The 26,242-nt window shown below is 34.3% G+C and overlaps 4 protein-coding genes, 2 long non-coding RNA genes and 1 other non-coding gene across 8 annotated transcripts; 4 read left to right on the forward strand and 3 right to left on the reverse strand.

Moving 5' to 3' along the window:
• The first annotated feature begins 3,619 nt into the window (after positions 1–3,619).
• Positions 3,620–3,692, forward strand: TRNAA-UGC. Its single transcript has one exon. It is a non-coding gene; the product is annotated as a tRNA-Ala (tRNA).
• Positions 3,693–3,719: 27 nt separating this feature from the next.
• On the forward strand, positions 3,720–5,560 carry LOC116022510. Its single transcript, XM_031263243.1, has 6 exons — positions 3,720–4,000; positions 4,087–4,194; positions 4,279–4,409; positions 4,695–4,795; positions 5,061–5,120; positions 5,258–5,560. Exons 1-6 carry the CDS (start codon positions 3,805–3,807, stop codon positions 5,340–5,342), a joined length of 681 nt encoding a protein of 226 aa, XP_031119103.1. The 5' UTR covers positions 3,720–3,804; the 3' UTR covers positions 5,343–5,560.
• A 749-nt stretch (positions 5,561–6,309) lies between these two features.
• LOC116022507 (putative S-adenosyl-L-methionine-dependent methyltransferase MAV_4444) lies at positions 6,310–8,335 on the reverse strand. Its single transcript, XM_031263239.1, has 2 exons — positions 7,728–8,335; positions 6,310–7,207 (listed from the first exon to the last, which is right to left on the reverse strand). Exons 1-2 carry the CDS (start codon positions 8,107–8,109, stop codon positions 6,591–6,593), a joined length of 999 nt encoding a protein of 332 aa, XP_031119099.1. The 5' UTR covers positions 8,110–8,335; the 3' UTR covers positions 6,310–6,590.
• LOC116022511 lies at positions 7,093–8,528 on the forward strand. The gene is made up of 2 exons (XR_004099232.1): positions 7,093–7,213; positions 7,710–8,528. It is a non-coding gene; the product is annotated as an uncharacterized LOC116022511 (long non-coding RNA).
• Positions 8,529–10,233: 1,705 nt separating this feature from the next.
• Positions 10,234–13,969, forward strand: LOC116022508 (uncharacterized protein At1g01500-like). 2 transcript variants are annotated; one of them, XM_031263240.1, is made up of 3 exons: positions 10,234–11,037; positions 11,403–12,224; positions 13,570–13,969. In XM_031263240.1, exons 2-3 carry the CDS (start codon positions 11,526–11,528, stop codon positions 13,780–13,782), a joined length of 912 nt encoding a protein of 303 aa, XP_031119100.1. In that variant the 5' UTR covers positions 10,234–11,037; positions 11,403–11,525; the 3' UTR covers positions 13,783–13,969. The 2 variants fall into 2 exon arrangements, with proteins under 2 accessions (XP_031119100.1, XP_031119101.1); XM_031263241.1 differs by having other exon boundaries at positions 10,234–10,850.
• Positions 13,970–14,523: 554 nt separating this feature from the next.
• Positions 14,524–17,412, reverse strand: LOC116022509 (phosphatidylinositol transfer protein 3-like). The gene is made up of 6 exons (XM_031263242.1): positions 17,271–17,412; positions 16,559–16,656; positions 16,102–16,278; positions 15,851–15,949; positions 15,459–15,704; positions 14,524–15,058 (listed from the first exon to the last, which is right to left on the reverse strand). Exons 2-6 carry the CDS (start codon positions 16,616–16,618, stop codon positions 14,759–14,761), a joined length of 882 nt encoding a protein of 293 aa, XP_031119102.1. The 5' UTR covers positions 16,619–16,656; positions 17,271–17,412; the 3' UTR covers positions 14,524–14,758.
• Positions 17,413–23,107: 5,695 nt separating this feature from the next.
• LOC116022515 lies at positions 23,108–24,893 on the reverse strand. Its single transcript, XR_004099233.1, has 2 exons — positions 24,470–24,893; positions 23,108–24,358 (listed from the first exon to the last, which is right to left on the reverse strand). It is a non-coding gene; the product is annotated as an uncharacterized LOC116022515 (long non-coding RNA).
• Positions 24,894–26,242: the final 1,349 nt, after the last annotated feature.

Genomic DNA, 26,242 nt, shown 5'->3' on the forward strand with positions numbered 1-26,242 from the left:
ATTTCATAAAAAGACAAGAAGTTTATACTTTATAGAGAAGCGAGGCTATGTACTGAAGAAAAGGATCAACGTGCGAATTGTGTACAGTAAAAATGTGGTTTCAAATTGGTAAGTGTAGAGGGGGACAAATGTCATCAGGCGGTGAGATAAATCATCGTCAGCTCGAGCTTTGTCATTGGCAGGCCAAAGGGATTAGGTTCTGTTGGATAAGCTCCTCTGGAGCATGAAAAGCATGGACCTCTTTTATGCCAGCCAAAGTGGAGCTTTCATTTTCTAGTACTGGATTGGAGAAACCCCATAGTGGTGTCGTCTCTCCACCTGTTTATTTTGTTCTCTTTTTTTTATTCAAATAATATAGTAAGATGAAACCTTAAACTCATGGATGTGTACTAATGCCATGAGAATAATTATTTTTAGACGAGATCAATCCAAATCTATTCGGATTAATTATACTATACAAGATAAGAATACTATAATGCAATATGAACAAAATAAAATATAATAAAAATATACAGTACAATCAATAAGCGAACTATTAATTGTAAGATTAGTTTGCACCCACACTTAAACACTACATACCACTTTGTCTCTATAGGTTGATGGAGAAAGTAAATGGTGGGGTCTGACTCAACTATTAGTTTACATTTACCTCCAAATGCTTATACACTAACGTGGGGTGTGACTCAACCAATTTACATGCATCTGAATACTTAGAGCATCCTTAGTAATAGAATTTTTTTTGAGATTTTTGATGAGTTTTTGTAAGTGTGATTATGAAAAAGAAAGCTGCCTCATGAACACTATAGGGTCAAGTTGACTCTATAATGAATGCATTAAATACTACCATATTATAATTTTTCAAATTGATACATGCAATAATACAGATCTGCAGGTTTATATACATCAAGAATAAAAAATATGATCTGAACTAATTCCTTATTTTACTTTGTTGACCTTCTTTAAATATACAAAATAAAGCTTATATTCACTAACACCACGTGCTCTGAACTCTGCCTATAGTACGTAAACAGAAACGTGAATTGTGATTTCTGAATCGGATGCCTCTCTATATTATAAACTGTAGTTGATGACAAGCTGGATGTACATGAGGATCTGCCCAGTGCGAAAGTTTACAAAATTAATACTATTATTTTGACAACTATTCTCCATTAATATAGTACGGAGTATATTTTAACGAGATGATGACCAAACAAGCTCTTAAGAAACATTTAATTACACCTTTAACGTTAAAAAAAAAAAAAAAAAAAGTTCGATAAATATCTGAATTTTTTAAAATGCAATTTACATGGTTAGGAATGTATTATCGTGTAATATGTTGAATTGATATTCAAGTGTAGACTATGGTTGATATGATGGTTTTTATTTTATTTGTTTGCTTATGTAATTTTGTTATAGTAAAAAAATTAATTTGATATGGATAAGAATTTTCATTATCGTCCTAGATTTGGGACGAGGATGAAGGTCACGTTTATGGTACATCTTCATTCATGGTTGTCATCATCCAAATATGAAGAAGTACCAAGGTATTTGTCTAAAATAGTCAAGACAATTGTCATTGTTTATATCTAGATGAGGGTCTTGGTCGTCGTCCATAACATTTTTTTTTTTTAACATAAGTGTTAATAAAAAATTTATCATGACAATCTCAATTTATACTCTGAGAGTCTAATTGAATTGACCGTTTCCTCATATTTTAATTAGTTAATTAGATAATGTCATACTGAGATTTATTTGTTAAAATCATGTATCAATTGTTTTTCTTATTTTTATACAAAACATTGAAACAATTATGTCCCGAATTGAACAGTTTGATGTATGAGAAAACCTACAACTGTTATGTGTTTACAATCTATATGAAACTCTTAATATAATTCTAGCAGGCAAATGATCCTAATAAGATAAATACATAAGTTGTTCATAGTTGATCCCTCAAAAAAAATAAAAAAAATCAAACAAACAAATCAATAGACAATTATGATATAAGCCAAAATTTTGAATATTGTGATTACCAATTCAACCTAACAACTATTTTTAATGGAGAACATACGGTACGACTGTTAGATATTGTATGTTGTATTGTGGGTCTGGGATTCAACATTTTGGGAAAAAAATATTAATGTATTGCAAATGGAATAATAATAAATATTCAATAAATATAAGGCGAAGAATATATGCTTGTCATTATGATGTGATTAACTAAACCCACTAGAGGTGGCGTTACATGTAAGTTTTGGTGCAAAACAATTAGAGATGTAAATTATCATTCATGATTGATTAAATTATTTAATGTGGTTTTTCAAAAAAAAAATGGATAAGATAATTTAGTTTAATTATTATATATTAATAATAACAATTTTTTATTTTTTATTTTTTGGTTATTATCAAATGGGGAGGGGACATCTCACAACCACCTATTCTAAATGGTAAATAAACCGTAACTAAGGAATGACCATCTTCCATTACTATTCTTTGATTTACGAGCTAGAAAACTTGCAATTACAAGGAGGTGCGTAGGTTGTCCAAATAGCTACACAAATTATATTATGGAATAGTTTCTAGGTACAATTGTTCATAGTCCATACTGCTGGATCCTAGTCAATAATATAAAACATTGTGGTTTCCAAACCAATTGTTCGACCAACTCGCTAATTGGGTTACCTCAACTCATCTTCCATGAGCATTGTTTGGAGAAGTGGAAGTTTTTCAAAACTCATAAGCTTTGATCATGTTTGATACAAGAACCATCTATAAAATATTTTTTTATAAGAAACTTATGATAGACATGTGTAATAGTCTTGGATGCGGTGGATATAATGAGAGGGAAGCAAGAATAAGGTCAGGAGAGTAGAAGGGGAGGAGATTAAAGTTGAAATACTCAAATACTAAAGGAACAAGTTGGGGAAGAAATGACGTCATTTGACACGACAGTTGGATGACGCTAATCAGAGATAATCAGACAACGTCATTTTGAGTTGGCAGTTGACTGCGGTTGGGTCATTGTCTGGTGATGTCATTTTAAGTTGGCAGTTGATTGCGGTTGGGTCCTTGTCTGACAACGCCGTTTTTGAGTTGGCAGTTGATTGCGGTTTGGTCATTGTCTGATGATGTCATTTTAAGTTGGCAGTTGATTGCGGTTGGGTCCTTGTCTGACGACGCCGTTTTTGAGTTGGTAGTTAACTGCGAACTGCGGTTGGATCCTTGTCTAACGACGTCATGCTGGCATCCATGGTTTTCTATATTTTTGGTTGTTAATTTCATCTAGTTCAGTTGGAGCATTTAACTGATTATATATTAAGATGAGATTTTTTTTTATGCGAAGAACTAAATCCAAATTAATTTTAAATTTTCTCCTTGTAACCCTAATTTATCTTCCTCTTCTCCATACTTATTGTTTGATGTTCTTTTCCCTAGTAAATTACAAAATGTAATTCCATTTATTTACAAATACATAAAAATTTGAGTTAGGCCAAAAGTAAATTCTACACTAGATGCAACCTAAGATTACATTTGATTCATTAAAATATAGAAAGTATCACCTAAAACAGTAAAAAGCAATCATTCAATATATGTAAAGATATTCGAGTCCGATTAACCGTCAGGGGATGTAGCTCAAATGGTAGAGCGCTCGCTTTGCATGCGAGAGGCACGGGGTTCGATCCCCCGCATCTCCAAATTAAATTTTCTAATTCTCTTTTCCGTTCTGCGCTTTTGGTTTTGGACTCTGCATTTTTACCGGTTCTGGAAACTGGAGAATATTGACCGTTGAGCCTTTAACCGTCTACCATGTCGCCGCCAGGTGTCTTCCTTATCTCCTCTTCCGCCGTCGCTCCACTCCCGCCAAAACCCCCCAATTCACCACCGCAGCTCGATGTCAAGCTGATCTCCCGCCGCAACGCCGTCGTTTTACTCTCCTTTGTCGCTCCCCTGTTTCCTGCTCTCCACCATCCTTCCCCGGCGTCCGCATTCTCGCTCGGCATCTGTACTGAATTCATCGTTATATTTCCTCAATTCTTACTTAATTTACATGTTTTCATATAGTTCTTTGTTGTTGGGCTTAATCTTCAGCAGGACCAAAGCAGTGGCTTAAAGAGCAGAAGAAGAAGTCCGCTAAGTTCCTATTGGCTCCTGTTGATGCCTCTCGCAATAGCCTCCAGGCTGCGTATCTTTTGCTTAGTAAATTACAGATACTTGCTAACAAATGTGCTTTAAGTATACAACCTATATTTGCATTGTTGATGATTGTATTGATTTTGGCAGTGAAAAGTGGAACAGAATTTAGTGAAAAGGAATTGGATGAAATTCAGAGCTTACTAAAGTCTGCTGCTAGGGATTGCGTCCCTCAAGATAGGAATTCTTTCGTTCAGTTTCAATCCAAAACTGGAGTCGAGGTTTTGATTTTCATTTGGCATTTAGATGTGCTTCACTACATTATCGCTTTGGATTTTTTTATTCACATTGTCAACATGGGAGGATATAGGTCATATGATTTTTCATCAAATTTGGAATTTAAGCACTCCTAATTTCTTATTATTTGGATACCTGTTAAGAAAGGAAGGGAAGATTGTGACTACATTGTTCACAGCATTGTGGCTTTCATGCAATGTTAACGAATAAGTAAATTTAGCCTGGCTATCTATTTGGAGGTCAATTTTAGACACTTTTTGGATACTCAGGTCTGCACGTTTCAGCTGGTCGTGAACAACGCTTCTTCTTTACTTGATGACAAGGATCCCATAAAGTTGGAAGCTGAATCTAAGCTCACTGATGTAATAAGGTAGATTGTGATGAAGATTTATTGTTTATTTCCTAATTCTCAGATTTCGCTTCTCAAAGATAGTTCAGATATTTGTTATATTCAGTTGCTTCCCTAACAGATGTGTGCATTTTAGGTTTGCACTATAAAAACATAGCCATCTGAGACTCTGAGAGTGGGAGAGAGAGAGAAGGGGGGGGGGTTGATGTGGGAAGAGAAAAGTGAGATTGTTTCTGTTGACAAAGTCTGAATAAGTTTTCTACTTTTCTGTACCCTCTGACCACAGGTGCTTTGCTTCTCTGAATGGCATGACAAGTGAACTCGATATTCAAGTTGCTTCCAACAGGTATTGATAGTGAGCTTCTGCAACTACCATTTATGTTACTCTTCCTATAATATATGCAATCGTAAAATTGTTGAAGTCTAAACCATGACTCAGTGAAAGATTCCTTTTGCTTTCTCACTTTATTTATTTTGCTACAGACAGAAGATAGCAGATGCACTTATGGATACAGTATCTTCTCTCAACAACTTTGAGCAGGGTGTCAAGGATTGCCTTGAAACTTGATTACTTAAACTATGAGTAAAGGAAAATAGATGAAAATTTCCAATATTTGGCAAATGCTTATTGTTTTTAAAATTTGGCAGATGGCATCTGTCCTTATAGCTCTGGCAATTGAAGAAAGTAACTTAAACTAGGTCCTATCTCCCACTGAAACCTTCTTATTATTTTCCCTATCTGTTTGGATTTCTCTTATATTAATATAAACTCTATTATTATTTTCACTTTCTCTGAATTGGAATATTTTCTTTCATGATACATTCTTGTGATTGATTTTCAAATGATTACTCCATGTTTTCTTTCCAAAGTACTATGTATGGAGATGATTGGTTACTCATTGTTTGTCATTCCAACTTGAATTTAACTGAATGATTGATCTGCCAATGCCATGACTTCTAGTGAATGTAACATTGATAAAAGATGTAATTAGTTATAATGTGTGCTCTCTCTGAGGGATAGCAGAATGATAAGAATTAGGAGTTACATGCTAGCTATCTGGCTGTCTATGGTCTAACTATAAGTTCTTAGTCATCCTGCTTCTAGTGGATGGGCACACATAATCATCTGTTAACTTTCGCACCCTCAAATGGCTGAAAAATTACAGTATTTGTATTATGTGTCTTGTTTAATCTCATGTATGTGGGTTTACTAAACTGCCTGTTATATATTTGTCACATTTACTAATGTAGAACAACCCATCTCAATGTGCAGACTTCTTCTACTAGGCATTTTCTTATGCTATCCATGAAACATTGTTTCCAAGATAGATGGAAGTTTTTGCAGCTTTGCTTCATCTTCCATCTCAAACCTATCTTGCACATGCCACATGCTCCTTTTATATCATCAGTGTGCAAAACATAACATGTCACTTTTGCAAGAAGATGCCTAGAACTTCTTTTGATTGATGATCTTAACACCAGGACTGTTATACAACAAATTTCTGAGTTTAAACGAGAACTGGTGCTGCTATGTACAAATTTTCAAGGATTCAAGTATTCAAGTATCGAAGCTGCCCCTTTGTGCATATAGCATATAGGCAAGTAGCCAGCACCTCTTTCTTGGCCAACTATATTGTTTCTTTGGGGAAAAGGGGACTACTAACATAGTAACATTATAGGCGTAGTACTTGGTAAAAGAATTACGATAAGCTAGTGGCATTATGGTGTTTTTCTAATTACAAATTGTATAGAATTCTTTATTACAATTCTAGGAAACAATGGTGCCTACATCAAAACGCTGCAGGAAAGGAATGATTCAATTGGGTGCTCCAGAAGCCTGAAGCAAGTACAAACGACAGCATGGTGTTCCATCAGCAGGGTTAGTTTGAAGTGATCTTGGCAAGCTGCGCAGCTTGTTGAACAAATTTAGTGGATCATTCAACAACCCAAAATGGGCATCTGGGTCACCAATTTGAGAGAGTTTAAGATCAGAAAACCCTAGGGTTGGAAGTAACTGATCAGGCCAATCACTATAGAAATGGTACAGTGAAGGGGACATTGTGGTTGATTGTTTGTTCATGAAGTCTGCTAAGAGTACTGTATGCGTAAAGGCACAGTTATCTGCAATAAGTTTTAGTACTTCCATTGCATGGGAGTGCGAGAGATAGTAGAGGATACCCTCTAGAATCCACACTGTATTCTTCTTTATCTCAAAGCCTGATACTTGAAGCTTTTCCAGCCAGTTGCTTTCTCTGATGTCAGCTGCCACTCTTCTCAATGATTTTGCTGTCATCATTATCTTCTTATGTTCATTTGTTGCCTCTGCTGCAGCCTGTAGAATAGTGGATTTGATTTGCAGGACCTCTGGGAAATCTACCTCAAAGACGTCAATATCTTTTAAGCAACTCAAGCGAAATGCCCTTGCATCCATCCCTACAGGTAAGCACATACATATGGATGAAATTTGTCAATATCTTCTTTACTAGTATGGTTATCGGATAGTGAAAGAATTCTATGTAGGAAAACTTAAGTTTGGATGCTGGACAGCCACTGTCAATTCAGTTTTCATTTCCCTGATTCAGCTGTAGTACAATAAAGTAAATACTAAAGGGTTCATAAAGTGAATAATTTTCCACCTAAAGACTGTCACTATTTATTTTACAATTTAGAATGCATTATCAAGTCAATTTCAACATAATGTGTGCTTATTACAAAATTGTTTGTCTTTGGTTTTTGATAAATGGTTTGATGCACCTCAACTGGGTTTGTTACTAATGCCTCTACTGGTATGAGCCTCCACAGCCACTTATTGATCCATTATTTGAAATGACCAAATGTGTATGTATGAAGAGTCATAGTAAGTTGCAGATAGGAAAATTTCTGTTACCCAAAATTATGTGAGATAATATAACTGTTTTTTTCCCTATAATTATAGGTTCAAGAGATCACTAACCTGCTCCAAGAAGAACAACTTGTGCTGCTCCACCATCAAAAGAATTGATGGCTGCTTCAAGCTTTCTATCAAACCAGAGTGTTCTAACTGCAATGATTACCCCAGACACTTCGCTTGCATTCTTCAAACGATCCTTCAAAATCTTGTCATACAGGCTCTTCAGGTACGTCTCTCCTGCTAGTACCTCTGCTAACGGGTCATGGATCACATGATTCCATAATGCCCTCCCTGCCGCCGTCTGGCATGCAGACCTTCGCAAGTTGTCCCAGTCGTTCTCTATGGCCGCATGGAGTTCGCTAACGCTGGCGGTGTATAATGAGTTGGGCAGCCTCAGCTCTGGCCACAGCTCATCAGCTGGCAGGCCATTCTCTTGATCAGACATTCTGTGTGATCACTGTGGAAAGTAGTTTGGAAGAACAATGAAAGGGAAGGAATGAAGAGATAAGCCATGCATTATATAATTGGAAGGAGTAGAGGGGTTTGTTAGTAGGGGATAAGGAAAGAGAGCCACACACAACCAACGTCTGAGAAAAATAGTTGAATCGTATATCCGGCTCTCTCTTTGGCGTTAAAGGAAGGTAATGAAGTAGTCCACGACTACCACCAATCTCATATTCCTGTTCCTATTCTTGAACCCCTTTTGTTTGAGTCGCTTTCTTGGGTTGCTCTACCACTAGTTTGTCAATCTCAAGTTCTAGGATAGTAGGATGAGAAAAGAAACATGAGGGGCAATACAGCTGAGTTGATCGGATAGTTGGCTTGATAACCACAAAGTTTCAATACATCCTATTGGTCTTTTTAGTTCGACTACCCATGATAATTGCCTATTAGTCTTCTTGGTTTGAGCTGGTTTGCTACTTTGCTGGCTAATTTCATGAGTAACAACAAAAATAGAGAAGGGATCGGAGTCTTAGTTAATATGGGTATTTGACAATCTAGACTTTTTACTTCTTTATGGTTCTTTGTCGAGTAGAGTCCTCAAAGGAAGTTTAGTTATATATCACATACATACCAATTGTGTAGTGTTAGTCTAAACTAAGGAAAGAATTACTGAAATAACAATCCAAACAGATAAATCATGTTTAAGATTTCATATCTATGCGGTCGCTTTAACAACTGACAAGTTGCAGAAAACAGCTGGGGGATGGCACCCACCAAAATATGACCTATTGTTCTCAAAAAGGGGAGTGGTTCCCAACGTTTTGTAATTAAACATTTGACGTCCTGCGTCCGTTGCTCTGTCTATCACCAAGTACTCCTATGTTTTATTGGAAGCATGACAAAAAACTATATCCATACACCGAGTACGTGTTAAACATGTAGGTTTCGAGATAGACCCACCCCGGTGGAAAAAATAGAAAAATGATAAATATACCCTTAAAAGGCAAATTTTCTGTAATATGTCATAATTTAATTGATAAAAAATAACAAAAAAATGTAGTTCACTGTTTTTCTTTAATAGATTAGAGAAGGTTAGGTAAGTAATGAGTAAAAAATAATAAAAAGTAGAAACATGGGTAGTACCTTAACTCTTTGAGATGGCCTGTTCGGTAGACATGAATTGCATTGCAATTGAACTACTGAACCACAAAAAAGTTGAATTGAACCACTCAACAGTTAAAAGACATTCAATTTTTTCATATGATCGGTCTTTTGAAGTTCATGCAGGTTAAATTTTGAGTGGTTCGTGAGATTTTATGCCACCAGCAATCAATAAAATAGAAAGTATTTTCGCATCATAATTCATATGTCAACAACTCTTATTTAACTTGCATGAATATGAAACAACCGATTATATGCAAAAATTGAATGACTTTTGAATGTTGACTGGTTTAATTGAACTTTTTTTTTGTTCAGTTGTTCAATTGGACTTTGGTCTCTAGTTCAAATGTCTATTTGAACTCTTTTTTGGTTCAGTAACTCAATTAGACTTTGGTATTTGGTTGCCTATTTGGCCTTTTTCCATTATATTAGTATACAAGTTTATTTTTGAATACTACATAAAAATAAATTTACAATATACTGAAAATGAACATGTATCAATAATTTACATACTAATGTGAATCATGGTTCTACGGTATAATTTGCCAAAGTTTTACGGGTTGGCTGGCCCGTCGGTCTGTCCAGAAGGTTTTCTTACACTTTCTTGTCTGTGAATTATTGATTGGGCTTGTGCTTATTAAGAGTGACATGTAAGCCCATATTAGAGAGGCCCAAAAAGGCTCGGAATTGCCGGGAATTATAACTGAGCCTCGCGTATGAAGGAACCGTAACCGCCGGTTCACGTCTGAAACCGGGCCAACCCGAAACAGGTCGTTTTACGTGTCACCCGAATTGCAAATCGGCAAATCGCTATCAGCATTTCTTCAACGTACATTTGGACCAAATTCATGAACCTAACCATCAATTTCATGTAAGAAACCCACCTCGTAGTTCTGAAATTTCTTTACCTTCAGTTTCGGATAAGATCATGTTCTATTATTGTATAATGTTTTCTGAAACCATTATTGTATAATGTTAAAACTCCGAAACCAATCTCTTTTACTCTCTTAGCCTGCAGTCCTTTCGCCGTCGCCATCAACATTTCTAAATGCTTAATACAAGCACACAAAATTGTGATTTTTTTAAAATTATGTCCAGACCGTTAAATAGACCTGTATCAAGAAATTCGTTTTTAGTTTTGCAACAAATGATTAGGAAATTTATTTATTTATTTATTTTTAACTATCTCTGGCATTCTAGTTTTGTATTTTGTTGCTTTGTTATTATGAGATAAGCATGTCTGTTAGAGGGAGATGAAAACTGACAGATTTTGATTGAAAGGAAGATTATAAATTGAAGGGTTGGTGTATTTGATTAGGGCCACAAAATTGGATATTAGAAGATCTAAAGCTCCTAGCTTGGAGCTTGAGAACGATTGGAGAGATCACACTTGACACCAAAATAAAGTTGTGGATACAAGTTTTTCTAAGTTTATATAAATTATATATATACACACATATTTATGGGTATAGTTTCACTATAATATATACAGTAATTAATAAAAATTTGAGGCCTTTGTCTGTATTGAGCTTTGTTTTCTTTTTGGGCAAGTTCAGTGCTGTTTTGGAGCCCAGAGTCTGGGTGGGTTTGTCTGCTTCTTGCATTGTTTATGCTCCTTGGAACTATTTTTCCAGCTCTTGCCAACAACCATGAGTTATAGTTTAGCTCAGTCTCTGGTTGCTTTAAAATTTTGATATCTATGAGGTAGAAAATATTTCAACTTTGATTGGCTCTTGGGTAAAATTTTTCATCCAAGGAAAATTTACTGGTGGGTTGTCTTTATTTTTCCTTCACATCATTGTTATGGCTTTTTCTTATTTTCACTTTTTCATGGATAATATGTTTGTATGTATACACTTGAACAGAGAATTCAAGAATCTACTCAGTAAGTTTTATTCCCTGTTAATACTACAGTTAGGTTATGAACTTATGTGGCCTCATAGTTTCGACTCTTTTCTTTTCTCTTCCTTGTCACTAAAGCCTAGGTCCTACTTGGCAGACTTCATCTGAGATTTCTGACTATTTAAGTTGTATGAAAAAACTTGTCTTGAAGAAGGCTTATTCTTTGCAGTTCTTACTATTCTTGTTATTTTGTAATTTCCTAAATTATTTATTTCATAATTTTCTGAATAGCAAATGGCATGCTGGTTTGGAAGCAGGGCACCTACATGAGCCCAGATTTTCCATATTTTCAAGTTTTCTCATCTCAGTTGTTGGTGAAGGATTTAAGTCGAGTCAGGGTTAAACTCCTGAAAGATGGAGAACTCTTGTGAATCACTGAACTATGGAAGACTAGCTGATACATGTCACCAAGACCCTTCTTTCTGTGCCTTCAGCATATCATCACTGTCTTGGTTTGATATAAGAGTTTTCTATATCAGAATCAGCAATTTTGTAGTGAATGATTCAACCCCAAAGTTTCTCACTGTCGACCATGTACCCCTGAACCTTGATACACTCCTTGAAGTGAATGGTGCCAGATGTTCCACATATTCTGAAGGAACCTCTTGCCTTCTGCGGAGGGACCGGGTGGATAAGAAATCTGAAGTAGCTACATTTGTGAGCACAGACAGTATAAGGTTGACAGGGAGCATGAAATTCCAGGTTTTTGATAGAGATGATCTTGTGTTATCTGGGGTTCTGGATAAGTCCAATAGCAACGGTTTCATTGGGGAGTCAAAGAATAATATTCAAAGATGGCGCATGAATTGTGAATCAGTGATGAGCGCTGGCTCTGGATTCTTGAAAGGAAAACCCATCACAGGTCCTGAATCATTATCACCAATAGTTGAAGTTTATGTCGCTGGATGCTTCTCTGGAACACCAGTCATCTTGACCAAGAGTGTGCAGCTTAATCTCAGGAAGAAGCATCACAGCAAGGGGATGTTATACCCAATTCCTGAGCACGAAACAGCTGGCATACAGAAAGATGTTGCATCTGAAATCGATCTACAGGTATTATTTACATTTTACTTCGGTTCCATTTACCATATTTGTACTTTGATGCGATGCTTTGATGTTTTTACATTATCGTAATGCTAAAGATGCATCATGTAGCAGATTTCTGCTTATAATTACCTATAGTTGAAGTCAGCTTTAATTAACACCTGTCTTGTAGAATTGTTTGTGAGAAGCAACTGCATGCTTACTTTTTATAATTGAAGCTAGTTAAGAAATTTTTTGTTGTTGTTGTTGTTGTTATTATTATTATTATTATTATTATTATTATTATTATTTTATGAGTTTCAATTATATTGGTATCATAGGAGTTTTAGCATCCTGACAATAGATAATATTGAATATTTGAATGGATAGAGTATTCCTTCCCCTGCAGTCTTCATGTCTGCCTTCAAAAATTTCATCCTCCCTGTTGAGTGTAATATATACTCCGTATAAAATATAAATGTACAGCCTCACTATCAATTTAAACTTTTAGTTGAGACAGAACACATCCTTCAAATCTCCCTCCTTAAATTTCTTCTAATGATGAGTATTAGCTACACCATTAGTTACTTGTGTTCTAAATTACATCTTAGGATGCGGGAGAATAATTTATTATATTTTGTACATGCTACAAGATATGTGCTGTAATATAGGAGGCAATACCAGGTGTTGTAGCATACCAACCATCCAGCACACTTCTGCTCCTGTCATAAAATATGCTTTGCTGTTACAAAAAGGGCTGCGGGTTTGTTCACAGGATTTTAGAATGCAACAGAGTAATCTTATCCTGGACAATGCCACAGGGAGTGGGCAGTGGGCACATGGTGTCTTTTAAGTAGTTGTATTTTCCCCATCAATTTCTCCTTTGGTTTCTTTTGCATTGCCACGTTCTGCTTGAACATTCTTAGAAATCATCACTGTAGCAGCTTGATGGGCCCCACCCCTCACTCTTAGGTTTCAGAAATGAATTGGAATCAACTGAATCTTGGCTTAATTGCAGGTCCTTTGCCACAGATGATAAAATAAGATTCTCTAGTTATGTTCTTGTAGCATTAAAGGTGTATTGACTATTGAGGCTATTTGTTGTTAATCAATTCTCTCCCCGTAAAAAGTCATACTAATACATAAAGAGGACCCTAACCATCACCAAGCTCAACTTGGGTAACTTGGTTGCACCTAAACCTTCTTGCTTGGAGTTCTTAGTTGTTGCAATTGTTTTGAAACTAAGCTTGTGTTTACTTCAATTCTCCGGTTTTTCTTTCTCTGGTTTTCCATATTCCATTCTCTGTTTTCCTTTCTCCAGAAAAATGGAGAATTTGTCCAGTTAGTAAACGCACTCATCATTTTGCCTTAGCAGATAGCAGAGTATGGAAGCTATTATAAACCCGAAAATGAAAGCATGTACTGGAGACAGATGGAATATTTGGATGGCGAAGATGGAGAACTCTCCTGGTTCAATGCAGGAGTGAGGGTAGGTGTCGGGATTGGGTTTGGCATTTGTGTGGGAATCGGATTGCTAGCCCGCACTTACCAGGCCACTACCCGAAACCTTAGAAGGCGATTTTTATAGGGAAAAACAAAAAAGGTTGCCTGCTTCAATAATCAATGTTTTTTGAAACTTTAGCGAGGGTTGATGCTTGTTCAGTTGTTCTTGAAGGCCATGTTATTTTTGTACAAGTGTGGCCAGCCATCATTCAGTTTCTTGTAAGATTTTCTCCTTTTACTCTTTTAAATAATATTTGCCCTTTTATCCTCAAGCCTTGCTCTTTATTTTATTTTTATTTTTACTGTAGCGAGATGGGAACTCTTGAAATTGTCTATAGCTACAATTTCAATAAATTCCATATTATTTTACCATGCGACGCACAAAAAGGTTAATATCACAACAATTGAGGATGGTATTTGTTCATCCACGATAGTCAAAGGTTAGAATGATTATTGCTAACACCTTATTGGTCGAGTTCGTCGCATAAAGTTTCTTAGTGCAGATTATTTGTCATGTGTGATTTGCGAGCTATTACACAGTAACAGAGTTTATCCAATCAAACTCGTCGCATAAAATTTCTTAGTGCAGATTATTTGTCATGTGTGGTTTGCGAACTATTACACAGTAACAGAGTTTATCCAATATACACCATTGGGTAATGGTTATAAGTTTCCCTTCTCTCTCTCACACGCAAAAAACTGTTCAAACAATTGAATGATCAAAATCACACTTTACCACTTTCTTGCTAAGGTGTTGATGTTATGTAAAATGGAATGAAAATTGTATTGCGGCACTGTGATCTCAGCATGTTCAGCAAGAGACATGGGATGAGAGAATTTTTAGCTTTACTCATTATAGGCTTTTAAGCTCGCAGTTTTACAAGAAGTATCATATCACCTAGTTTTAGGCATTCCAGCTGCCATGAAGTATATTAAGCTTCTCATAAAGTTACACAATAACACATAATACCTGAAGGATGTGCTTCAGAGCAAATATTTGTAAATTATTGTTTGAACTGAGTTAGGAACACCAGAATTCTGGTGTCTGGAGTAAGGCATTATCAGGCTTCAGCTGGTGAGGCGAGACGATTCGGCTCAGGAGCAACTTCTGAGCTAGATAAGCCATTGGCAATGGTGTGGCTCTTCTCAAAACCCCACCATTTGGCAGTTTTGATGTCGTCCTGCGCCATTAGCCTGGAGAACTCCTCATGGTCATAATTCAGCGTTGCTTTACCCCCGAATTCAGTTGGGAGATTGTCCATATCAAAGTATGATTTCATCAGTTCCACGCTATCCTTGTTCTTTGGATACACAAATTTGACCTTCTGAAAGGTAATGGGATCCAGAAAATATTTGACAATCTGTAGGGAAAAGCGAAGCAACACTCAATTTGCAGTTGCAATGCAACTAATGCTGATGATTGATTCGCCAAATATATGCTATATCAAGATATCCAACCCTGAGAGTGCACACCCTTGGGTAGTAACGCTAGTTTCCCTTGTTAAAAATAAAATAAAAATATCCAACCCCCAATTTACCATTCTTTGAGCTTTTTGCTCTGCAAGGTATATGATGCATGATCTCAGCTAACAAAAACATATTTCATGTGCTTATTGCTAATTTGCTAGTAACATCAATGATTTTATGGCCTACTCTGTACACCAATTAATTAATATAACAAACATCATATAAAGTTAGCAAAATTTAAAGTTGTCTAGTAACAGGGAAGGGAGAAGAATAAAGGAGAGAACGAAAGCAAACCTTCCAAAATGCTTCAAATATTCGCGGAGGGCTGTATAAAAATGCCACAGCTAGTCTTTCCGGATAGTGGTTTTGCAATATGTTGACGGTATCCCTAGCAGATTTGATAGGAACGTTATTGGTTATAGACCATCCTGTGAAGTCTATCAACCATGCCATCTGTTCTTGACCTTCTGGAAGATTAATTATAGCATTTTCTATGAGATACACCAAATGCTTCATCTGGTTCTCGATTGATGTTGTATTCTGTGAATGTTAACAGCAGCCATTATCAGTCTCAATTAAGTAGTAAAAGCTTAAAAACAATAGATAGGTATTGAACGTGGGGGGAGAAGGGAGAAGAAGAAGAAGAGAAGGAAAGGACTGATGTCGAATGCAATATAATGTATCACCTGCATTCCTGGTCTCAATATAAGAACAGTCCTGCCATGGCGATCATGGAAGCCTGCTCTGAATAACTTTCCAGTCTCCCCTTCCATTGCAACTTCATGCTAACAAATTCAATAATGCCGTATCATCAGCAGAACTTTAACATCCATTCCTCTAGAAACTAAAAAGATCATGGGAAAACAAGCCAACAGAGGCTATAATGTGTATAGGAGGCCCTTAAGCCAACACAAAATGCAGAATGATTTCCCCTTACCCAGCGAATTTCTTCAGGTTTAAATGTTGCCCTCCATTTAAGCGTCTCTTCCAGCATCTTCTTTGCCTTATCCACATTCCAGCTCCTTGCTACCAAATACCTCTTTAAGCATGCATCAGTGCAGTACTGCAAGCTGCGGCCCGAGAGTGGCCCGAGAGAAGTCCTAAGTTCATTAACCTGCAAGAAAATTCCAAACAATAAGAGTTTATAGCACGATATTATTTAGTTCAGCTCTAAGAAAATTTTTAAATACTCAACTAACATTCAAACCAAACCCTTTCCAACTAACATTCCACATTAAACAAGGATCAAAACAACATTCCACACATCACAAAATCATAATAGGTATATATCAAGAACTTAAACACACAAATGTAGCCCAGAATAGTTTCAGAACTTCAATTGATCATCCTCAGTTTTTATTTAGTAAAAAAAAAACATCTGAAATCTTCATTACCTTCTGCAGCTGCTCATCAGCCCCCTGCTCATGGTGAGAATTATTTCTGCGACGGAACATGCCGATAGTCTAATCAATCAGTATTCTCTAGTCTTTACCTGCAAACTCATCAGTAAAAGAAATGAGGAAGAAATTTATGAACATTAAAAATAGACATTTTTCCACAGTATTATTTCACAGAACAGAAACATCAACAAAACAAAAAAAATCTAGAAAACACTTTTTAATGATTAAAAGAACAATAAAAGCAAAACACCGTAGAGTGTAAAAGACAACATCAGAGCTTCCATTGCTTCATATTTCACTATTTCATTTACATAAACAATCGTAGCAAACATACCAGAGGAACAACATAATTGCTATATGTATAATTCACAGAATAATTAACCACAATATATCTATAATAAATTCCAAAAACAAAAAAGTTTTTCATAATTCCAAACCAAAATTCAGTCCACTTATACCAAATCCGGTTACGACGAAAAGTCAACACACTCACGACAACAACCACTCAACCACCGTATAGCAATCACCGAAAAGAGAACTCAAAAACTCTCATAACAGATCCAGCACTTAAAAAATTCTGATGAAAACAGAGTATATGTAAGTTAATAGTTAACATAAATTGAATAACAGGAGATCGCCGCCGCCGCTCATCGCCGGCAACGGTGGTGGAACTAAGAGCTTATAGGCTAGGTGCGAGTGATCATACCTGGTGAGGAAGAGATTGCGAGCTGAAAAGCTGTGAATTGGCGACTTCTATTTCAAGGAAATATCACACACCATTTCCACCGCAAATCAAACCATTCAAAGCATAAACGTTGGTCCACTCTCTCACTTCTCTTTGCAGTTAACTTACTAATTTCATTTATATAAACAATTTTACGATTTTTCCAAAAATGAAAAAATAAACAATTTTATGATTTTTTTTCTAAATGTAGCTTATCGTTATACATAATCATACAGATACGATACGATTTATATTGACGTAGGTCATAACAAAATATTAAGAATGCATCCTGACATGGTATTTTTGTAAATAAAATAATTACGGAGTATTATTTACAAAAATAAATCATGTCAATTCTTCGCTATATAGTTATAACTTATAACAATAAATACCATGGCTCTGTTTGGTAAAATAATCCATTTTAACTTATTTAATTTGGTTAAGCAATTAACATTTTTTTTAATACTCTGTTACAATTAATATGAGTGTTTGATTAATTAGCTTTTTGTAACAGTTTATTGCTCTAAAATACTAAAATTCATATTGATCAGCTTTTTGAGAAAGTCATTTTGTATGTAATCAGGTAACAGCTAATTTACCAAATATTTTTTTATAATCAGCTAATGTTATCAACTAGTCAAACCAACTAACTCAATTAGCTATCAGTTATTTACCTAACACTCTATTGTCTTTTCAGTATTGTAGAATCTTCTTTATAAGTTTAAATCACGTGACTTTGACATAGAAACTTATGGAGGGAGTAAATTGCGAGATGCGTATCAATTGACTCACAAACTTCTAAATGTTTATACACTAGTGAACTCTGTATCCCGCAACATCTAGTAAAATTTAACTTATAAACTTATTTTGGGTTGATTAACTACTTGAATTTTACCATAAAACTTGTAGAATTTTTTATTTTTTTTTGGTAATACATATATGCTGCAAAATTTTATCGTTTATTTTTCTCTAAAGTAGTTATTTTGATTTTTATGCTATATACAATTATTATTTTTGTCTTATTTGAACATATTTATGTTTTTTTGGTGCGGCTTTTACTTTATTAATTTTTCATACAGAGACTATAACACATGTAATTCAGGGTGAAACCAATGACTAATTAATCAACTACCACAACATGATAACATTTGTAATATTGCGTAATGAATGTTAGAATTTTTATATATTTTTAAAATTAGGAAAAAAAATGAAAACTAAAAATAATACTTTCCAATAAAGGAATTTGAACGAATTTTCTTTTTACTGTTTTCAAATTCTTTAAAATTTTAAAATATATTTGAGAGAATAAGAAATTAATTTTTTATTTATTTATTATTAATACCATAAAGTCAGAAATTGAATGCCACTGATTGGGAATCAAAATGAATGAAAACAGCATAGGGAATGCGATATTAAATACAGACGTTTTCTATTATTTTATTATTGAAGGCGGAGGTTTCAAAGTCGTGGCACTCGTGCATGTGTGGAACGATTTTTAAAATGCTTTGGGGCCATGGGGCTTTACTCAATAGTTGGATGATAATTTTGTGAGTAGATCTGTATGGACAGTTTGACTGGTTACAAGAGTGAAATTTAAAATAATAATTCGTGATTAAATTTCACTAATAATAATGTGAAAATAACCTCTCAAAGTAAAGGAATTTCTTGTGCACACTAGGAAATAAAAATTTGTTACGTATAAAATGAGAAACTCGCAATTTACTTTCTATAACGATATTGGGCAAGGCTCAGATTAGTCTATTGTAATAAAATTAAATGTTTTGGGTACACGTGGGTTACACTGCACTCTGTCACAGACACCACATGGCCCTCTGATTTATGTCTTGTTTAGTGCCAACTAAAGTTGGTGACGGCTTCACCGACGCCGCGGTTGGTCGCCTTAGCCAATCTTGACCGTGCATTCGCACAAAATATATTAGTCAGCTCTCCACTCAATTTGGAAATTGCCTTTGATGTTTTTGTAGTCAATGTCGATGGGCGATGGTCCAGTGCCTAACTTTATATTAGTCCAAATTGTATTTTATTTTATTTTTATGGGCTAATTTGTCAACATATTTTAAAATATATTTATACATTTTGTTTTAGTAGTAGCAATGATAAAGGTGTAAAGTTTAAATTCTATCAATGTAATAATAATAAATGTATGAATTTTGATATTGTTATAATACTAGTAGACAAGTATTTGGGTGATTTTTTTTTTTTTTAAGGAAGTATTTGGATAATTTATCTTCTCACCAATCTCCAATGCAAAAACTTCGAGGAGTCATTAAGTTTTGAGGTTCAAACTCATACGTAGTAATACTTAAATTAAAGAAGAATAATATTTTTGTATTTTAATTATACGTATGTTATTTTTTTGTTTCTTAATTATTTGTGAATTGATTTTTTGTCTCTAAATTTTATTAGAATTAGGTTAAAAAGTTATTCCGAGAGAATTGAGGGACAACAGGTTGTGACAATATAATTAAATGGTAAAAAAAATTATTTTTCTATAATTTTAGGACAAAAAAAATGTTATTTTTCCTCTTTTTAGATTTTATGTTCATTATGAATTGACTTCGTTTCAAAATAAATATCTCATTATAGTTTCTAAGGAGCTTTAGGGAGCAATAATGGAAAAAACAAATTAGTTTAACTAATAAATAAGACATGTAGCAAATAGAATGTGGCACAAAGAGTATAGATCTATGGACCTTATATTTTGTGATATTTTTTTTATCAAACATTTAAAGCATATTATCAATTTTAAAAAGTTGACAATAATAATTTTCAAAATTCACAAGAAGTTAACATCTCTAAATATATATTTTTTTTAAACGAATCACAGGGTAGACTTTTGGTAGTCACGGAGCAATTCATAAATAAACAAGTGAACATTAATAGAACCTTCCAAAACTTTATCTAAAATCAAAGATATAATTTAATTTCATTGACCAACAATAAAGTATTAATAATAAATAAATAAACAGCACCACATGTCCCCATTCTAGAAGTTCCTTGACTTTTTTTTTGGGAGCAGTGAAAGAAATTATAGTTACTATACTATTTAAGAGTTTGCACCAATAAATCTGGTCTCTGTGTAATAGTTCGTAAATTATACGAGAGACGTAAACTATCTATGTGCAACAGATTTGATCAGAAGAGTGTTGACAAGAATTCAATTCGTGACTTTTAAGTACGAAAATCATGTTTTAGGACTACTATATTTATGTATAAATTGTTTGACATTTGCTTATTGCGTAGGGAGCTGAGGGTGGATTAACCCCCCTCTCTCGGCTACTCTCTATTGACCAGTCATATATTCAAGCCTAACACTAATTTAAATTTCTCAAATACTAAATAATGGTTGAAATTGTAATGAAATTAAGGAGGAATCAAATAGTGAAAGAAGTCAAATTTCCGCTGCCAACTGTGGAAAGAATGAAAAATGTCCAACAATATGCCAACAAGAAGTGGGGGTCGGGGTGAGAAAAATGAGCATACCCATCTCAATCACTTGTACATTTTCCTCCATAGAAAGATAGAGTAAGTGGATCACAGCCACATCAAGGTAGGAAAATGAATTGAATTGGCTCATGGTTACCATTCATTTGGTTGATCAATTAAAATAAAATAAGTTTAATGAGTTTGATATTTCAACTCCTTGCACTAAAATACAAGTTGGGAAACTTGAAGCACATTTTTTGATGGACTTGATAAAGTAAGATAAATTTGATGATTCAATACTTATTCTTGTAAAAGAATAAAATTGGAATTAAGAAGGCCTCGAGCTTGTCACCAATGGTGGGCAATTGCAAACGGCTAATGGAGAGCTTGGAGAGATGGTGAGAGTGATCCATGTCCTGCAAAAAGGTAACAAATGTGCTAACATGCTTGCCAATTTGGGTCAACACGATAAAAACCGCCTCACTATTTATGAGATCTTCAAGCTAGTGTTGGTGGCGCCATGACCCAAAGATTTCTTAGCGGGAACCCCGGGTCCCCTCCAAGCACCCAACCAAAAAAAATAAAACCATCAGATTGTACAAGACAAGTTTATAACCAGAAGCAGAAGCATTCCTTAAAAATTAGAAAGGTAATTGTTGAAGGTGAAAGAAGAAATGAGATTATTTCTCAAAAAAAAAAAAAACAAACAAACCTTGAAACCAGTACACGACATTAAAAACATCAGACAAACGGTACAATACAATTCATTGTGATGGCAATTGTTAGAGGCTTAGAGCCCACCTGTACAAGTGGAAGAATATTCCCAAGCATATTCTGCACCAAATTTTATACCAAAAAAATATTTTCAACATATATTTATACCAATTTTTTTTCTATTTCCAACCGATTTACACCAAATTTCATTTATATCTCCAATCCATTTACACCAAATTCTATTCCTACACTAAAATAATTTGTATTCTTATAATATAAAACTTTAATTTTGTTTACTTTAATTATTTTAACAAAATATAATTTTGATAGAAATAATAATATTTTAAAATGTAATTTATGTTTTTAAACATTTTAATTTTTAATCATTTTAATATAAAATATAATGTTGATATAAATAAGAATACTTTAAAATGTAATTTTTGTTTTTTTATTTTTACATTTTAATTTTTAATTATTTTATGGTCGATCCTATTTTAAGCTTCTCAATTGAGATGTTTAAATCTTTATAATTTATTCTTATTCTTATTAATAATAATATAATAAATCTTTAAAAGAAAACATTATAAAAAGGACCAAAATGGTGTAAATGAATAGTAGTTACACCAACATTGGTGTAACACTATTCATTTACACCATTTCAATTTAGAAATTTGTGCCTTCCTTGGAGGAAGGTTTCACCAAATTTTTACACCAAGATGGTGTTTTGGTGCCTTCATTAGTGTGGCAAAAAAGTAAAGCCCAGCTAGCTGTTACAACTTGCAATGGCTACCACTCCTACCAGTCAACAAGCCACACTAATTACGAAACGTAGCACCCTTGTTCGGTTGTTCCATGTATATTTTTTTAAATAATTATAATTTAAATAAAATTATATTAATGCAAAACAATAAAATAGAAAACGGTAAATATCAGTTCAAACGCAGGCATTAAACTTTTCCCTATTAAATTATTTGTAGAAATAGCTCAAGGGTCTAGGTGGAATCGAACCACCGCCCTCCCAAATGTAACATTTGAGCGCTCACCCAACTCGAGCTCTTAGACCCATCATTCTGGTAAATTGAGCTGATCCCTACCGCTATTTCAGATATTATATTGACAAAATCATCTTGAAATGATTAATTTAGTTTACTCAATTATATTCAATTTCTGTAATGGGATTTATTCAGTAATAAGTTGAAAATTAGATTTTACTATTTTATAGCCACTAATATAATTATAATTATATTTGTATAACCACCATCAGCCAAAGAAAAATGATATTAAAAAAACACTTTATTATTACGTCGATAGTGTAATAAAAGCTGAGAATCTGACCAGTGACCACATGGATAAAACTTAAATCAATCAAAATATATCTAAGCATTATCGTCACAAACATAAAAACTGTAACGCGTATAAAAAGAATTTCAGTACATCTAAATAAACTAGGATGAAAATACGTTAAAATATAACAAATTACAATGAAAAATAACTACTCTGAATTTTTAAAAAAGGGTGGGGTTTTTACTACCTTATCTATTTATAATATTGAAATTAATACTTTCAGTTGGCACTATATTTTTATGAATATTTTAATGGAATAACGAATTACCAGAATAGAATATAAAAACCTTCTAAGGGTGCATAATTAGCCCGTATAATAAAAAGGGCATACAACTAAATAAGAATCGTACCATAATTATAGAGAAATAATTATACAACTATGTGACGGGAACTAATTATAAATACGAACTGAATGTAAAGACTCTTGATACATTCGCTTTCATATAATGAATTCTCGAACAGCTATAAACCAGGATTATGTATAATGCTCCAATACGAGTAAAATAAAACACAGTGAGCAAATCAAACGGAAACAATTTACCAATAATCATATCACCGCAGATTCGTATTCAAATAGATCTTCAGAAGTGGTTGCAGTTGTTGTCACATCCAGATAGTCCTTGCGTTGATGAGACAAAGGAGACAGACCAGTGACTTGTTGTGTCTTTTTGGTATAGAACCATTACTATGATAAAAAAACCAATAGCCAAACATACATCTATTACTGCTATAACTAAGAGCATCGATAATTGTGGGGATACAAGAGGATAAATACAAATTAAATTACAGGGAATTATAAATTAGAATTGACAAACATGAAATTTTCAAACTAAAAATATTATTCAAATATTCAATTGAATATTGTATATAATAATTACTTCATAAAATCATAAAAACAAAATAGATATCGTGTTAGACTATTAACAGGAAACGAGTGTTCTGAGAATCTGAGATATGTATACTCATAGAAAAAGGGATTTAATAGCGTTTTGAGATATGTATAATCATAGAAATAGGGATTTAATAGCGTTAAATTGATAGGAATTAGATGAAGAAATTGACGGTTATACCTCTACTGAAGTTGCCGTATTGATTTGATCAAACTGTTAAGCTTTGCTGGTGATGTTTACGATTGTGTAGTGAGATGCTTGCCCAAATTAGATCGGACAAGAATCATGATAATCGCAGCTCTAGTCGAGATCTGTGAAAGGCGGGAAGGCAAAAGGACGCAACACACAGGAGAGGAGGAGCCGGGCAAACCCCGTACCTTCTCCCCTCCAAAACAAGAAACATAAATTTTATTATCTTTTTTGACCTGCCATGAGAGCGCACCCGTCATGGCAAAGGTCGACTAAACATCAACACCTTTTTTTTCACTCCGCTCTCATTTACCTTTGATTTCATTCTCATACAGATGCACGCATAACATTAAACTATCATACATGCAGCTGAATATCTGATTAACAATCTTCACCGTCGAACATCAGCGATTCAGAGACACACCGCCGCTCAGACTTCGTTCCAGCAGCAAATTTTCAATTCCTTCTCGCGACTCCCTTGAAGACCTATCATGTGAATCAGATCAGCGTATAGTTCAGGAAACAAAATAGTTCATATGAAAAAATAGGCCTAAACAAATATAGACGCACTAAAAATCACATAAAAACAACACGTACCGAAAGTCTTGTAGAGAATCACATATTTGAAGTATATCTGCAGATCTATCATGGCCTGCATCAGATCAACCGGATCTCCATCGATGAAAAAAACGACGTTGACTTTCACTATACCAATCGAAGAACAATGAAGCCATAGTCTACAGATAGATCACCGGCCGATCTACAACAATATGAAGAAAAAATGGCAGAAAAAGAAAAACTGAAGAAGAGATCTAAGAAAAATGAGAGATCTGAGAAGATGAGGTTAAGAGAGAGGAATGAAAATCAAGATGAAGAAGCGTCGAGAATTTATTGAGGGAGTGGGATGATCTGACGGCTGAGGATGGATGTGCTGGATGATCTGTAAACGGCGTGATGCGCGTGGACGTAGACGTCGGGGCGGCCATTGACTTTGAACAGTAGCCGAATAAATCGGACGGTTGGAGATGCATCTTCGTTTGGAGACGTTGTTGCATCGTGTCTCCACGTGGTTGACGTGGTTCTCACGGTGAGATTATTTATTCTAGAGGCCTAGCGGAACGGCGTAATTCTTAATAGACCCCATTACTTCACAGATTTAGAATTGTCTACGATAACATTTTTTTATTTTGGAAAAACAATAACATGTTGGAAAAAAAATAATAATAAGGGTCGAATAGCATAAAATTTGTTAGTTTAGAAATTTAATTGTAATTTTTCCAGATTCAATGATTTAATTACATTATCATGTACAATTCGATGAACCTTTATTTATCTCTCTTGCATGTTTGCAATGTGAATAACAAATCATATTAAATTCACCGCTTATAATTTTCTCACCAAGTAATCTTAAATTTTCTCATTAATCTATGCAAATCTATGGCAATGTAATTGCCTACAATTACTTATTTTTAATGAACTACTAATTTAAAATATGCATCATTTTTTATTTTAAAATTATATTATTATATAAAGTTATGCATCACTGAATTTAATGGCGTGCTCTGCCACTGATTGAAGTGGTGTATGTTGGGAAGAAAAATCTGCATCACACAAGGCAAAGTGCTATATTTATAAAGGGTGACAATTGAACATAATGCCGTAAAAAAGCTGGCACGATTAACGTGAAATTCATTAGTTGGACATTCAGATCAGTTATGACATTTGGAAGTTATTGAGGTGATGGTGGAGTTGACATGTTTAACAAATATGACCGAAAAAAATTATTAATATTACGACTAGTACGTATAGATATTGAGGTCGAAATGTCTACTGATAAGTGGACATATACTCTTAGGGTCAAGAAATACACTTATATGACCAGAAAGTAAATTCACGAGACCGAGAGACCAGAAAATGCATTCACGAGATCAGAGACCGAGAAGTACACTTGTGAGTTTCGTAGGGCAAGTGAGTTACTCTGTAATCATATTATACATAATTGTGTTAATATATAACTCTATTTACAAGTAGATACAACATGTTAAGAATATAACATAACCTTACAACCATTATGGTCATAAGTCATAACTTGATTTTCAACCATCATGTCACTTATACAAATTTTCATGTTAAGTTTGTTTGTTTATTTTTTAAAAATTTTTTAATATATAAATTCAGCTCTAACGAGAATAATGAGAAAATGATATGTCAATTCATTCGTCTAGTGATGATTTATTTATTTATTTTTTTTTTATCAATGTATGCACCCTAATCCCAAACTTGATGGACACAATTAGTTGGTCATGAATGTTCATTGTCATGGGGCATCAGGTTCCTCCAATACCACCGCCCAAGCCACAATCCCATGGC

This window comes from Ipomoea triloba, chromosome 6, assembly GCF_003576645.1.
Source record: "Ipomoea triloba cultivar NCNSP0323 chromosome 6, ASM357664v1".
Taxonomy (NCBI): Eukaryota; Viridiplantae; Streptophyta; class Magnoliopsida; order Solanales; family Convolvulaceae; genus Ipomoea; species Ipomoea triloba.